General features: G+C 41.6%; 2 protein-coding genes across 4 annotated transcripts; both read left to right on the plus strand.

Moving 5' to 3' along the window:
• Positions 1 to 2,444: 2,444 nt before the first annotated feature.
• On the plus strand, positions 2,445 to 5,380 carry LOC109907259 (homeobox protein Hox-A10). Its single transcript, XM_020505134.2, has 2 exons — positions 2,445 to 3,485; positions 4,364 to 5,380. Exons 1-2 carry the CDS (start codon positions 2,597 to 2,599, stop codon positions 4,636 to 4,638), a joined length of 1,164 nt encoding a protein of 387 aa, XP_020360723.1. The 5' UTR covers positions 2,445 to 2,596; the 3' UTR covers positions 4,639 to 5,380.
• Positions 5,381 to 5,694: 314 nt separating this feature from the next.
• LOC109907260 (homeobox protein Hox-A9-like) lies at positions 5,695 to 12,196 on the plus strand. 3 transcript variants are annotated; one of them, XM_031793129.1, is made up of 3 exons: positions 5,695 to 5,826; positions 10,173 to 10,696; positions 11,088 to 12,196. In XM_031793129.1, the coding sequence occupies exons 1-3, from the start codon at positions 5,819 to 5,821 to the stop codon at positions 11,330 to 11,332; spliced, it is 777 nt and encodes a 258-aa protein (XP_031648989.1). In that variant the 5' UTR covers positions 5,695 to 5,818; the 3' UTR covers positions 11,333 to 12,196. The 3 variants fall into 3 exon arrangements, with proteins under 3 accessions (XP_031648989.1, XP_031648988.1, XP_020360724.1); XM_031793128.1 differs by lacking the exon at positions 5,695 to 5,826 and adding an exon at positions 5,898 to 6,928 and having other exon boundaries at positions 7,128 to 10,696; XM_020505135.2 differs by lacking the exon at positions 5,695 to 5,826 and having other exon boundaries at positions 5,898 to 10,696.
• The last annotated feature ends 1,106 nt before the right edge of the window (positions 12,197 to 13,302 follow it).

Genomic DNA, 13,302 nt, shown 5'->3' on the forward strand with positions numbered 1-13,302 from the left:
TGAAGTTTTTCATCATTACATCTTCAGTCAGCGGGTGTTAAATATATATATATATATAATTCATGATTTTTCTGATGACCTGGAACTAATGTACGCCCTCTTAAATCACAAAAATCACCTATGAAGTCACTACTCTCACTCAAAGCTTAGCTTTTTGGACTCAATCTGCCTTTGGTGTCCTTCCAGAATGCATTACACTCTGGGCGGTGCCAAAGTATAAATTATGTGATTGGGAAAGTATTTGATTGTGAAACGCCAGGAACGTGTGTCCCTTTCCTTCCTGTTATAGAAAGCTAAACAGAGGGGGAGAGATTCGGTATCAGTCCAAGAGGCGGGGGGGGGGGGGGGGGGGGGGGGTTCTCCATGGCTGTTGCATGCGCGTGGACTCCCGTCTCCTACTCCTTTGTTTCTCGTGAAAAATAAATACTTCCGCCGGATGTAATAAAAATCCGCATTATTGTTCATAACTGCACACGCGACGAACATGATCCGTTCGAAACGGTCTCCCCGGCCACCATTATATGAGGTTGATCAAAGACATTGGCCAGAGTAAACTGTTTTGGTGGAAATGATAGCTGGACAGCTGTGAAATGAAGATTTAGTAGCCACAATTAGGCTAATAACTGTAACACGGAGATATAACTGATAGGCTACAAGTCAATACAGGAGCGTGGGGTTAGTGCTGACGTTTCCGAGCTGCATGTGCACAACATGAATTAATGTCAACATTGAGTGTTGAATTTCCAATGGCTGATACTTCATAAGATCATAGGATATTTTTTGCTGATGGTGTTTTTGCTGATGTGTCTGGTAGTAAAGTTCACACATAATGTTATGCAAAGTTTATTCATTGTTCATTTTATAGAACAGGCAAATAAATGGTTGGCGCACGGCATTTGTCCCCGGTATATAGTCAACCCCAGTTATGCATCATATAAAATTTTTCCTTCCTTATACTTTAGAAGTGAATACACTAATACCAGTTTCACATCTATGTTTAATTGTGAGACATATTATATTAGATGTAATTTTTCCTGACAGTGGAATTTGAAATAATTTCTAACCCTCGAGTAGCCTATATCACACTAGACCTACAACTATGAACCCATATAATGATGTAGAAATGGGCATCTAATGGGCATGCTGTTTTAACATGTTAATGTATAATTCTATTTCCATTCTGCCTTCAGATGGACACCACAGGGTGAAAACCGAGCCGGGAGGCCACAAGCCACCTGGTCCTGGTAATGGTCAAAGCTGTCCGATATTAACTTCTACCTGGGGATGGAGAGACCATGGACGCAACAAAATGGAGGGATACCAACTGTGTCCCTATAATACCCCTAAAAGGGAAAGGGAATAGCCTGAGCAAGTACGTAAACATGGTCATTGAAACCCCCAAAACATAAATGTGTCCTTAAATGTATACCTATAACCCACAGTGATGTTATGCACGTGTGGCGAGTTGTGTGAATAATGCATGTACAGATAGGACATGGCACACCTTTTTATATTTCGATAAAATCCTAGTAATTAACATCTGCAATAGTTTTTATTTTACAATGCCTTTAGGCTATAACACGCTTTTACACATGGTAATCACACACAATGTACATCAGCAGGCTTTATGTTATCATGCTTCGATGCTAAATGTACAATTATTTACAATTCATCAGACACCCCAAAAGAATCTAGTGCTGCTATTTGAGTCAGATATACACAGTCTCTTTTGATATCACCATATTTATATCTTATATATATATGAAATAGATGTAAAGCAACAACTCCTTTGAACACCGATGCAGTTGCCGTAGGCCTGCTGCCTTCATCAGTCTTTTATTTCTCTAAAATCCATTGACTTGTCAATGAATTAGACCCACGCAGTGATCTCTTTTATTAAAGCACTGTAAAGGAAAGTGTCGTTTTCTTTTTTTGTTTACGCCCTGTTTACTATACCTGTTTGAACCTGGGAACCTTAATGTTGCCTCACAGGATTGTTGAAAATGTTTGCGGCTGAAAAGGTATAGGCCTTTATTGGGCCTGTTGTTGCGTCTGTGTCTTATTTGAACCTAAAATGGTTTCCATGTTGTCTTCTTCTGTGAGATATATGCATGTGGAATGTATTAACTATAGAGGCATAGGGAGCAATAGGCAGCCATATAGTGCTTATAGCAAACGAATACTTTTATTATAATACTTTTATGTTATGCATAGTTCAAACGGATAGGGGTTCAGACAAACTTCTCTTAATGCTGCAAACCAAATTGATAGTCGATAGGTATGCTGCACAACCCCCCTATGCGCATGCATGGGCGTGCATATACCTCTTTTTTTTATTTTCGAATGTTTGCGTTCTGCACATAGGGCCTCGCCCCTCCGGCGTTATGGTGGTGCATTAAAGCGAGGTGAGAGATACCCACTGATTGCTGTGCTGTCTCCTTTATCTGCCTCAGACCCATGATGGATATGGTCCCGGTTGCTACGTGGCTCTGGAAGGGGAGGGGCTCTGCGTATCCGAGCGTTCCTATTGGCTCCAGAGTCTGCACGGTGGAGAGGGGGGTACCTCTAATCATATCCAGCATGTTTTGCACAAGAAATGTCAACCAGAAAGGGCTATCTTCTCCCCTCGCCAAAATACACCACAATAATGGCATGCTCGGACAGCCCCGCAGGAAACGCGTTTTTTGTGGATTCTCTGATCAGCGGCCGGACCGAGGGTGGAGGGGGACACTACTACCCGGGCAGCAGCGTGTGTCTGCCCCATAACGCCACATCAGAGGTGTCTTACGGGCTACAGAACTGTGGATACTTCCCAGGTATAGGCAAGCGGAGCGACGCAGGTCCCCAAAACATGATGTCTGCCGCGTCAGGCGCGTATATGTCAGGCATGGAGATGTGGATGGACGCGCAGAGGTCGTGCCGAATGGACCAGCAACAAACTGTGGGTCCCCAGGTCGCGCCCTGCTCGTTCCCGCCGAGCATTAAGGAGGAGAGCGCGTACTGTCTCTACGAGCCGCAGAAGTGCCCCAAAGCCTCGACCGCCGAAGACCTGACATACTCCAGGCTAACCACGACAGGCCCAGGTTCAGGCTCGTGCACAGTCACCGACGGCGGCGGTGGTGGGGGTACTGTACCAGTGCCTGGCTACTTCCGCTTGTCTCAGATGCACGCACACTCTCATAAAGTTTACCACGGCGCCCAATCGAACCCCTCTCATTCTCACTTTGGCCTACACCCCCCTGCACATACTCGCTTCCACACCCCGACCCCCCCACCGTCCTCAGCCTTAGCCTGCTCAGCCACGGCGGCTTACAAGAGAAGAGACACCGAGGAGGCTCTGTCTTCCGGTACCGCGTCCCAGCCCCAGCAGACGCACGCCCCACTGGGGGACGAGGAGGCACGAGCGTCCTCCGACGCGGAACCTTCATCTCCCGAGGAAGCTGAAGAGGAGCTCGAGAAGGAGAAGCCAGCGAAAACACCTAAAGGTGAGCTGAGGTCATTAAAAGGTGTGGTCACTCACTCTGCTACGGTTGGTTTTTATTGCGTGCTGTATAGTAAAGCAGGTATGGGGATGCGTAAAAAGGTTATATGGTAACACCTGCCGAGAGACTGATTTCGTCTTTTGCATTCTAAGGTCATTCGGGTGTTTTTATTTAGTGATTATATATGGTCTATGTGGTCTTGCCGTAACCCAAAGGCTAAATGTTTTGTCATTAGCATTAGCAGAGGAGACACCATGCTTTAGTTCAGAGAATTTCGCTGCCTAAAAGTCAAGCGGGTGTTAAAGTTTTGAAAAAAGAATAGAAGTAAACCAGTAAAAATGCTGTGGTAAAAAAAAACGTGTATTATTAAAAATAAATGCAATTACTTGCTTAGGCTTAGACTACTGCAGGTTTATTTTACATTTTAGGACTTTGTTTCTTTGGACAAAAAATGACTTGACTGGCACCCAATATAGGGCTAACAATCGTATATCTACCCATAAACAAATAGGCTACTAAAACCGTTTTTATTTTGGGGCGGTGATATTTGTTCTTATTATAGTAGATCTAGAATGATAGAAAATGCTATACATTTCTGATTTTCTTTTGTTATTATTAGCAAATGTTTCAAGTCCAAGCAAAGTACACAAGGCCATGGAACCGTCCTTATGAAAATACCTATATCAAACCATTGACACACACACACACACACACACACACACACACACACACACACACACACACACACACACACACACACACACACACACACACACACACACACACACACACACACACACACACACACACACACACACACCCTATCTTATATCTTACATACATAGTTGATAGCCTGAAAACATGTATACCATTTTCTTTAGGAGACACAGAAAGCGAATGCACGGCCAACTGGCTAACAGCAAAAAGCGGACGGAAGAAACGTTGCCCATACACCAAGCACCAGACACTGGAGCTCGAGAAGGAGTTCCTCTACAACATGTACCTGACTCGCGAGCGTCGCCTAGAGATCAGTAGGAGCGTGCACCTGACGGACAGGCAGGTCAAAATATGGTTCCAGAATCGCAGAATGAAACTGAAGAAAATGACACGGGAAAACAGGATTCGTGAGCTCACGTCAAATTTTGGTTTCTCGTGATAACTTTGAATGTTTTCAATAAGCTTTGTATTGAACTAGCTTTAGTTAAAATGCAAGATGTAAAGGGCACATCTTTAATAGGCCTACATAAAAACCTTGTCTTTGCATCGTCCTATATAATATATAAGCTACTGGTAAAACGTGAATGTTATTGGGTTGACTCTTTTTCTTTCTTTTTTCTTAATTGTTCGTTGATTCGGTTCTGTTGCTGTCACTTGTTGGGATAGCTGTGTTGAGTAAAACAATGGAAGGAATTTGCTTTGGGTCTTATAGGATTGTAGCCTACTTAAAATACTTAAAAATAAATATATGTTTGTTGTAGATACAAATATAAATCGCAATTGAGATGTACGTTTATATTGCATATATGTGGGGAGTTTCCTTTACATTTATACTGCATGAAACAACATGATTCAAATCCATCTTTTCCTGCATTTTGCAATGTGGATCACACAAAAATGTAAGGCCTGTAAGGGAATAAGATGAGTCGCCCTGTAAATGTATTCTTCCGATGTAATTCATGTATGGAGATATTATGATGAGCTGATTGTAAGTGTACATAGAACAAGATACATTTGATCCACTTTAGGATGATATTGTTGTGCAGACTCGAACTAAGGGAAATGTAGGCTACGTGAGCAGTCTACATTGTGAAATTGTTTTTATTGTGTATATCATTATGTACATATGAGGTTGTGTTTTCGTGTATTGCGTAATAAATTATCAGTTCACAAAAACTGGATTAGTATGCTTTTGATGTCCTTGTTCAGAACTCTGTATTTCTCGCTAATTCTTTGTCTGTAAAGAGAATAGGCATTTTGTACAGGCAAGTTGAGGTTGTAAGTGCACTTTGGGTTGTTTGTGGATTGCTTGGCTTTTGTCTTCAGAAATGTTTTTAGGATCCATGGAGTAGCTCTCGGAAACGATTTAGATATTACACCAGCCATTATGTCTCAGCGGTATAGGCATAGAACACTGCAAGCCTAACCGGCTTTAGTAGAGTTTTATGACTTGCTCGTATATGACGATTTTCACTCTCCCCAAAGACTGGCTTCAGTCGAGAGAGCCATTAAGCCGGAGAGGAGGCTAGAGACAGTCGTAGAAAGTTACACTGCATTTAGACAGAATTGGACGAAGTCATCTTCTTTTTTCTTGTGATTGGAATAGCGCAATAACTTCGATGAGTGGGTGAGTCAATTTGTTGTTTTGGATTTGGGTTTTCGGGACACCACATGTTTAAAACATTCAGGTTTCCAGCGTAAGATTTGATACTGAACATGTAAAAACATTGTAGGCTATTTTTAATACAGGCCTCTTATGAACAGCATGGGTGATTGAGATCGAAAACCAAAAGAAGACGTGCGTTATGCATTGGCTGCTGTGCGTCTTGAGGCGTCGAGCGGACTGTGGAGTGGTTTAGGTAGTTTCATGTTGTTGGGATCCATTTTCTAGCTCTACAACACGAAACTGTCTTAATTGGCCCAGTTTAATACATCGAAACGTCAGTCAACTTAATCTGGGACACGTGCAATTTAACTGGATTTGATAATATTGAATAGTATTGGGAGTGTTATTTGTGGTGACATAAATAAAAAATAGGACCTTTCTTATTGCCTTGACCTGTTGGGAAAGACTTGCTGTCGTGTATATCTCTTATCATATCGTCAGTAATATTTATACAAACTCTATTTGTTATTTTTCATCGTTAAATTAAGCCCCTGGATGCCTGCGTCCTATATTTATCTTGGTAAAAGCTCAGCTATAGGAGGGTTGGACTTGGAATTAGCGTAAAGCTATAAGCATGTTTTCTGTCAGTCGTGACGCGGCGACGTCAGACAAGGCCTCGGTTACGACCACTACATTGGAAAGGAAGGGGAAGTTGAGTGGGCAACAGCGACCTCAGTGGCGCGCCGGTGGGCAATTGAGCCGGATGCTTCCGCTGCGCAATATAGCCCGAACACAAAAGAGGCGAAGGGCTTTATGGCGATATTTAGATCCGCCAGACAAGCTGTTATCTGTGGGCAAAATAAGTAAATAGCCCCTGCGGTTAACTGGGTCCGTGTTGAAAAACACCCTGATTTAGTTTACAGCCTCAAAGTGCCATTGCCTTCCCTTGTGTCTTTTCTTTTGAAAATGCCCGTCTGTTCTGTGTTTTAGTGCGCATAGCCTTTCCCTATCCACTATCCTCTTTGTTTGTTTCTAATGTCTCTAACACATTTTCATCCATTCCTTATCTGATTCTGCACAGTGGTATACGTTCGAGGATGAAATATTATCTGTTCAGTTATAGGTGTGGGGCGGCAGGGTAGCCTAGTGGTTAGAGCATTGGACTAGTAACCGGAAGGTTGCGAGTTCAAACCCCCGAGCTGACAAATCTGTCGTTCTGCCCCTGAACAGGCAGTTAACCCACTGTTCCCAGGCCGTCATTGAAAATAAGAATGTGTTCTTAACTGACTTGCCTGGTTAAATAAAGGTAAAATGTAAAATAGGTGTGTGGCATAGCCTACTGTTTTTTCATTCAGTAGGAAAATATGCTGGAGTGGATTCTTTAGCAGCAGTGAACCGCCGGTGGCCATGTAGGGTGTTGGCCTAGCTTTCACTTTTATTGGATGGTAATAAATAGAACACGTATTCTGTGTGCAGCTATCTCCATTCTCTAAGGCTATGGTGGGGGGTGGGGGTGCAATGTCTGTAAAGTGTTACGCCGGCGTTTCCTCTCTTCCTACTAGTCCATATAGTATCATATGTTGTGTCCAGACTTGGGGTGCACGTTCAGTAGCTTCTCACCTGCTCTTGAATTACCCCACATGTATTAGTTACCCCACAAGTATTAGTTTGTGTTGTGTTGCTTATCCATTCAAAAGATACACCTGAAAATCAAATGCATATATAGTGTAGGCTTGACTATAATTTCCAGCGTCCCCGTGTTTCAAGTTTTAATGTCACATGCACAATTACAGTGAAATGCCTTTCTTGCAAGCTCTAACCTCAACAATGCAGTAATCAATAACAATGTAATACTAAAAATAACATGAGGTAGACCCAAAACACACAGGAAATAAAAATAAGAAATGAGAAGTATACACGAAAGTCAGTCCGCGTACTATATACAAGGTCAGTCAGTTCCAATACCATATTTACAATGTGCAGGGATACTGCAGTGGTAGAGGTAGATATGTAGGCAGGCCTATAGGGGTGAGGTGACTAGGCAGCGTATATTATGATTGTATGTCAACGGGTGTGTGTAGAGTCAGTATAAATGTATGTTAATATTATGTGTGTGTGAACACATGATGGAGTGAGTGTTTGTGTGTGTCTGTTGGATTGTCAGTGTGCGTGAGTGAGTGTGTAGTATCCTGTGAGTGTGCATAGAGACTTTGCAAAAATAAAATACAAGGGTCAACTCAGATAGTCATTGTAGCCATTTTGCTAGCTATTTAGTTAGCTATTTATTACTCTTATGGCTTGGGGATAGAAGCTGTTCAGGAGCCTGTTGGTGTCAGAATTGATGCACCCGTGCGGAAGCCAAGAGGACAGTCTATGGCTTGGGTGGCTGGAGATTGAAAATGTGTTAGATTTCTGCTATCAAATTTGATTACAACGTGATCTATGTGTCTGAATGACCCCATTTGTAAACTATCTAGTGCCTATCTATTATCTATTAGTTGCATGTAAATGTCACGACGTAGGCCGATCTCCATTTTTTTTGTAGGGAAACTCCTAAACTTCTAAGTGATTTAGTAGTTTACATAATGCTATCTTTGTTATAATTTTCTACTTAATAGTGCATTGTTGTTTTCGTTAGCCACGGCGGATTTCATAATTGACTCGATAGTGCTGATATTTGTAATAGTGCTAGTGTTTCTTATGATAGTGGTCTCTCATAATAGGCTAATAACATTCCTAGTAATAATAGGATAATGTATTTAATAGGATAATGTATTTAAAAAAGAAGCCAGGTATCGATTTACATGCTACTATGTGCACACTATTTTCTACGACGAGTTTTCATAATTGTCGTTTATTTGTTTTAGCTGAATTATTTAAATATGCCACAACTAGGCCATGCTTTTATGCTTCACCATTAGGCTATTGAGATACATGAATAAACATGTATGTTTTTTTTCTGTAGGCTCAATATAAAAGTCGTTTAATTCCTCGGTTCTGTTTAATAACCAGAATACGTTTTTATCTTGTCCATGGATATACGAATATAATATTAGCCTAGGACAATAACATGATTTTTTTCCAAATGTATTTTTTTTAAGACATCAGTAAATTAACGAACATATTAGGGTTCTATAGCTGTGAGTAAATGGGCCTACTATGCAAACACAAATACAATTCTATACTCATTTCCATTTCCATGCTCAAAATAATCTTACATTTACTGAAATAATGTTTTTTTTCAGTAGCTGATATATAAACAATATCATAGGATGTTGAGGAAATAACAAATGAAACTAGTCAGATATTATTCTCAGCGGGGTTTTAGTCCGATTAGTCTTTAATCTGATACTATATTATTATTGTATAATACCAAACTAATATGTTAATAGGCTATACAAAATAGCACGATATAGCACAACATTATGTGCTTATCTTTAATATGGGGTGTCGTAAAACGTTTTTTCTTTGGGAATGTTGGTCATAACTTTCTCTGGTTCGAAGACAATGAAAATATGAAAGGTTGAAACATTTTGACGGAAGATGAAAGAGGTTATATACTAGGATGGAAAGCTTCCCAGAGCATTCATTTACGTTTTTTTGCGCCATAGAAAGAATGCAATTTCAGACATTTGGTTTTGTTAATAAGCCCCAATATGGAGAAGTTATTCTGGTTAATTTCAGCCACTGTGTGTTTTGTTGTGAGTATCATTGGTAATGCTTATTACTCTGTAACGTATGTGTAGATATCCCTCGTTAAATGTGTGTTTTACGTCATTTGGGAGGATTATTAGGGGATTTACTGGCCTATGCTAACAGGGACAGATACTTTCAATCGTATTTTTCTCAATGGAGTTCAGCCTCTCCTTTGTCACGGCCTAACATTTATATCAGAAATTGCGTACTAATCATATAAAATAATAATAATTCGCTTTTAAAACTAGACGTTGTCACGTTTTAAGACAAGAGACCCGCGAGCATTTAATAGTCAAAGGGATTGATTTATTATTTATTGTTCAGCCTTTGTGATCACGTGCGCGCATCACCCAATCGAATGGCAGCCCTGCGTCCGAACTATTAGTAGACTGTAGTTCTTTGTGGTGCCAAGTTGCTACTTGATTTCTTCAGATTTTTATTTTGTGAGAGTGGGGTTTAGTGCGTGTGTATGTGTGTGTGGTGTGTGTGTCGCGCTTGTATTTGTAAGTATCTGTGTATGTGTGTGTGGTGTGTGTGTCGCGCTTGTATTTGTAAGTATCAGTGTATGTGTGTGTGGTGTGTGTGTCGCGCTTGTATTTGTAAGTATCAGTGTATGTGTGCGTACATGTGAAAGTCTCTTTTGCCATGTCGACATCTGGAACGTTGACTAGCTACTACGTCGACTCCCTCATCTTGCCTGAGAGTGAGGCGCTCTCCGTGCCCAGATACTCCTCCGGACCGGGGGGGCTCCAGCACGCGAGGCAGCCCACATCGATCACCGATCACACTGAGCTTGGGCCCTGCACCTTCCCGACGAAAGCCCCGGTCTTCAGCCCGTCCTGGGGCCATGTACCGACCCAGTTTCCAGCCGCCGTGTCGTCGGTGTACCACCACCCTTACGGGAATCACCGAAGCCCGGCTCCAGGCGACCTGGAGGGTCGCTACATGCAGTCCTGGCTGCTGGAGCCCATGTCAGGGTCCTTGCCTTTAACTGGATTACCAACTAGTCACAACTACGGGATCAAATCCGAGAACCTGGATGCGGGAGCGGACAGCGTGCTGCCTGGATCCCACACGGCGCTGCTCCTGTCGGATTTCGCCGACGGAACGGCGGCGACTGCATCCCCGGTGGACAAGGACACACTACCAGGCCAGACCGGGGACCTGAACGAGGAGAAACCGGCCCTTGATCCAAGTAAGTGCTGCTTCATCCTTTGACATTTGGCCATGCTATGTTCTGTAAAGCCTCGGGGATGCAGATAGAAATGTGTGAGTAGAAGAGGGGGCGCGTGTTTGAAAATATGCCATTCAAGGCGTGCCATTCATTTATAGCGACTTGATAATAGGCTAGCGTTCTCTCACTCATTTCCGTGTTCTAATAATATGGGTTTCAGATTTTAAACAGGAGCAAGAGCCAAGAATGGGAGTGCATTGCTACTTTGGAACGCATTTATATTTTTATATTCAGAATTAATATCCAGAGCTTTTGTTATCAGCCTCGTCCCTTGTGGGTCATATGTTTTTAGGACATTTTGCCCAGCAGCACCGGGCTCACACCAGTCTCGTCTCGCACTCCCTCTCTCCAGATAACCCGGTATCCAACTGGCTCCACGCTAGCGCCACGAGAAAAAAGCGCTGTCCATACACCAAGCACCAGATCCTCGAGCTGGAGAAAGAGTTCCTCTTTAACACGTACCTCACGCGGGACCGTAGGTATGAGGTCGCGAGGCAGCTCAACCTTACGGAGAGACAAGTCAAAATCTGGTTTCAGAACCGCAGAATGAAGAGGAAGAAATGTAATAAAGATGGTGGACCAAAAGATGATTTATAGGTATGATTGATTGAAATGAGAACGTAAAAACATATCCGAAATAAGGGGGATATCTGTGAAAAGGCTCTTTCTCTGCTGGACTGCATTTTTATAGTCGTTGTTTCATTGTTTTATCCCTAACAGAAGCTGTTATGTGTCTTGTAAAAAGCATGTCCGGCTCTAGTCGTCGGTTTGATGCAACTAACTACCTTTATATTGCACAATTTAGCAGTGCGCATTATTTTTTGTTATTGTTATTAAGATGTTAATGAATGAATTAAAGCCTCGGCTGTGAGGGCATCTGTGTAAGGCATGTACCCTATTGATAGGCCTGTTCTCTGTGCTCGTTTGTGTGTGGATGTGAGTAGCTATGTGTGTGTTCTCTGGTTTGTAGATATAGGCCTATGTGTATTTCAGGTTAAACTGAATTTAGTTTCAAATGTTTTTGTTGTTGTCGTTATTTCAACTATTGGTCGATTTGAGTTGGAGGGATAGGCTAACGTAATGGTGGCATTTTGAAGCGGGTGCATGAGCATCAAAAAGCCTCTTTAAAATGCATTTTGGCCTGTTGATAATTTTACTAGAATCTACATACAATGATATTGTCTCTCAACTACCTATAATTGTAAGAACCTCATTTCATTTTAACATGACTTTTCGTTGTGAAGAGACAGAATGCGTGTATAGATCGTAAACTATGTCTGAATTTCAGGGAGTAACATTTGAGAGGACATATTTGTTAGAAAGGAGAGAGGCTAAATAAACAGAAACACTGTATGCTACCTAATGAATACCTCATGGTCTGGGGACTTTCAGATTTTTGGTTCTCAAATGTAATTTGTACTATTTATTGAATAAAACAAATTATATCTGCGAATGCAGCCACGTTGAATTATTATAATTTCTTGTGCATTTGCATGTCACTGTTCACTCTAAGATTTAATTCAAATTAATGTGATGCTCTAAAAGAAAATGATCAAATTCTTAAAGCTATTGACACTCAGATGTATTGTAGTTTACCAAATGTAATGTGTATAGGACTATTCTAACATTAGTTTGCACATATATTTTCTTTCAAACAAAATATTGGAATAATACTAGCAAAAACACTATTCACGGGGTGTTAGAAAATAATAACAATTACCCATTTATTTCATTTTCCGTGAGGGAATTCGATATTTTGAACTCGCCCTTTGTTATTCTTCCTTCAAGCTCGCACGCTACACACACACACACACACACACACACCGGGAAAACAGGCAGGCCCGGCGGATCGCTGCACGCTTGCTGCTCTGCTCTGCTCTGCTCCGCGCGCCTTGGCAGAGGAGGTTGTTAGCTGTATACAGCCATAAAAGACAATTACCACTATAACCGTTTATGGGGTGCAAAGCGCTGCAGGGCGAGAGGACACAACACAAGAAAGATGTCGAAAGCTTTGACAGCTGATGCCTAAAATAATGTAGTATATGTATTCTTCAGCTATGATCTGACACCACCGCTCAGTTTAGACCCGGTGCTTCTGGACACATAATGGTCGCTATGTTTTGAAACCGTCAACATGAGCAGGGCGGTCGACGTATTCAGCGTTCAAAGATTTACTATTTAAAATGTAGCTTTGGCGTCATTCTGATTACAATATATTTGATCTGAGCTTCTATTTAACATTTGTATCAAGAATGAGTTAGGTCTATCGATGTGGGCCTGCTTCCACCAAAAACCTTTGGATTATAAATCTAGAGAAGTTCCCTAAAATCTGCGCTGTAGCCTAGCAAACAATTTATATCGACAAAGAGTAGCCAATAAAAATTGAAATTATAGATAGGCCTACTTGTGAAATAGGCTACAACTGGACCTTGGAACTGTAAAGCCACATCCTCACAGAACCGACCTTGTTTTATCAGACAACATCATTCACATCAGACACGCACATATATTTTAATGCACGAATATATTAGCTTTAGTAAATAAAAACAAGGAAATTGCAGTTGTAT

The sequence above is a fragment of the Oncorhynchus kisutch genome, linkage group LG17 (genome assembly GCF_002021735.2).
Source record: "Oncorhynchus kisutch isolate 150728-3 linkage group LG17, Okis_V2, whole genome shotgun sequence".
Lineage (NCBI taxonomy): Eukaryota > Metazoa > Chordata > Actinopteri > Salmoniformes > Salmonidae > Oncorhynchus > Oncorhynchus kisutch.

Bases quoted from the DNA above. Each gene is read 5' to 3' on its own strand.
- LOC109907259 (XM_020505134.2), top strand. From the start codon at position 2,597: ATGTCAACCAGAAAGGGCTATCTTCTCCCCTCGCCAAAATACACCACA. The intron at 3,486-4,363 runs GTGAGCTGAGGT...CATTTTCTTTAG, and splicing joins GCCAGCGAAAACACCTAAAG to GAGACACAGAAAGCGAATGC.
- LOC109907260 (XM_020505135.2), top strand. From the start codon at position 10,147: ATGTCGACATCTGGAACGTTGACTAGCTACTACGTCGACTCCCTCATC. The intron at 10,697-11,087 runs GTAAGTGCTGCT...CCCTCTCTCCAG, and splicing joins GAAACCGGCCCTTGATCCAA to ATAACCCGGTATCCAACTGG.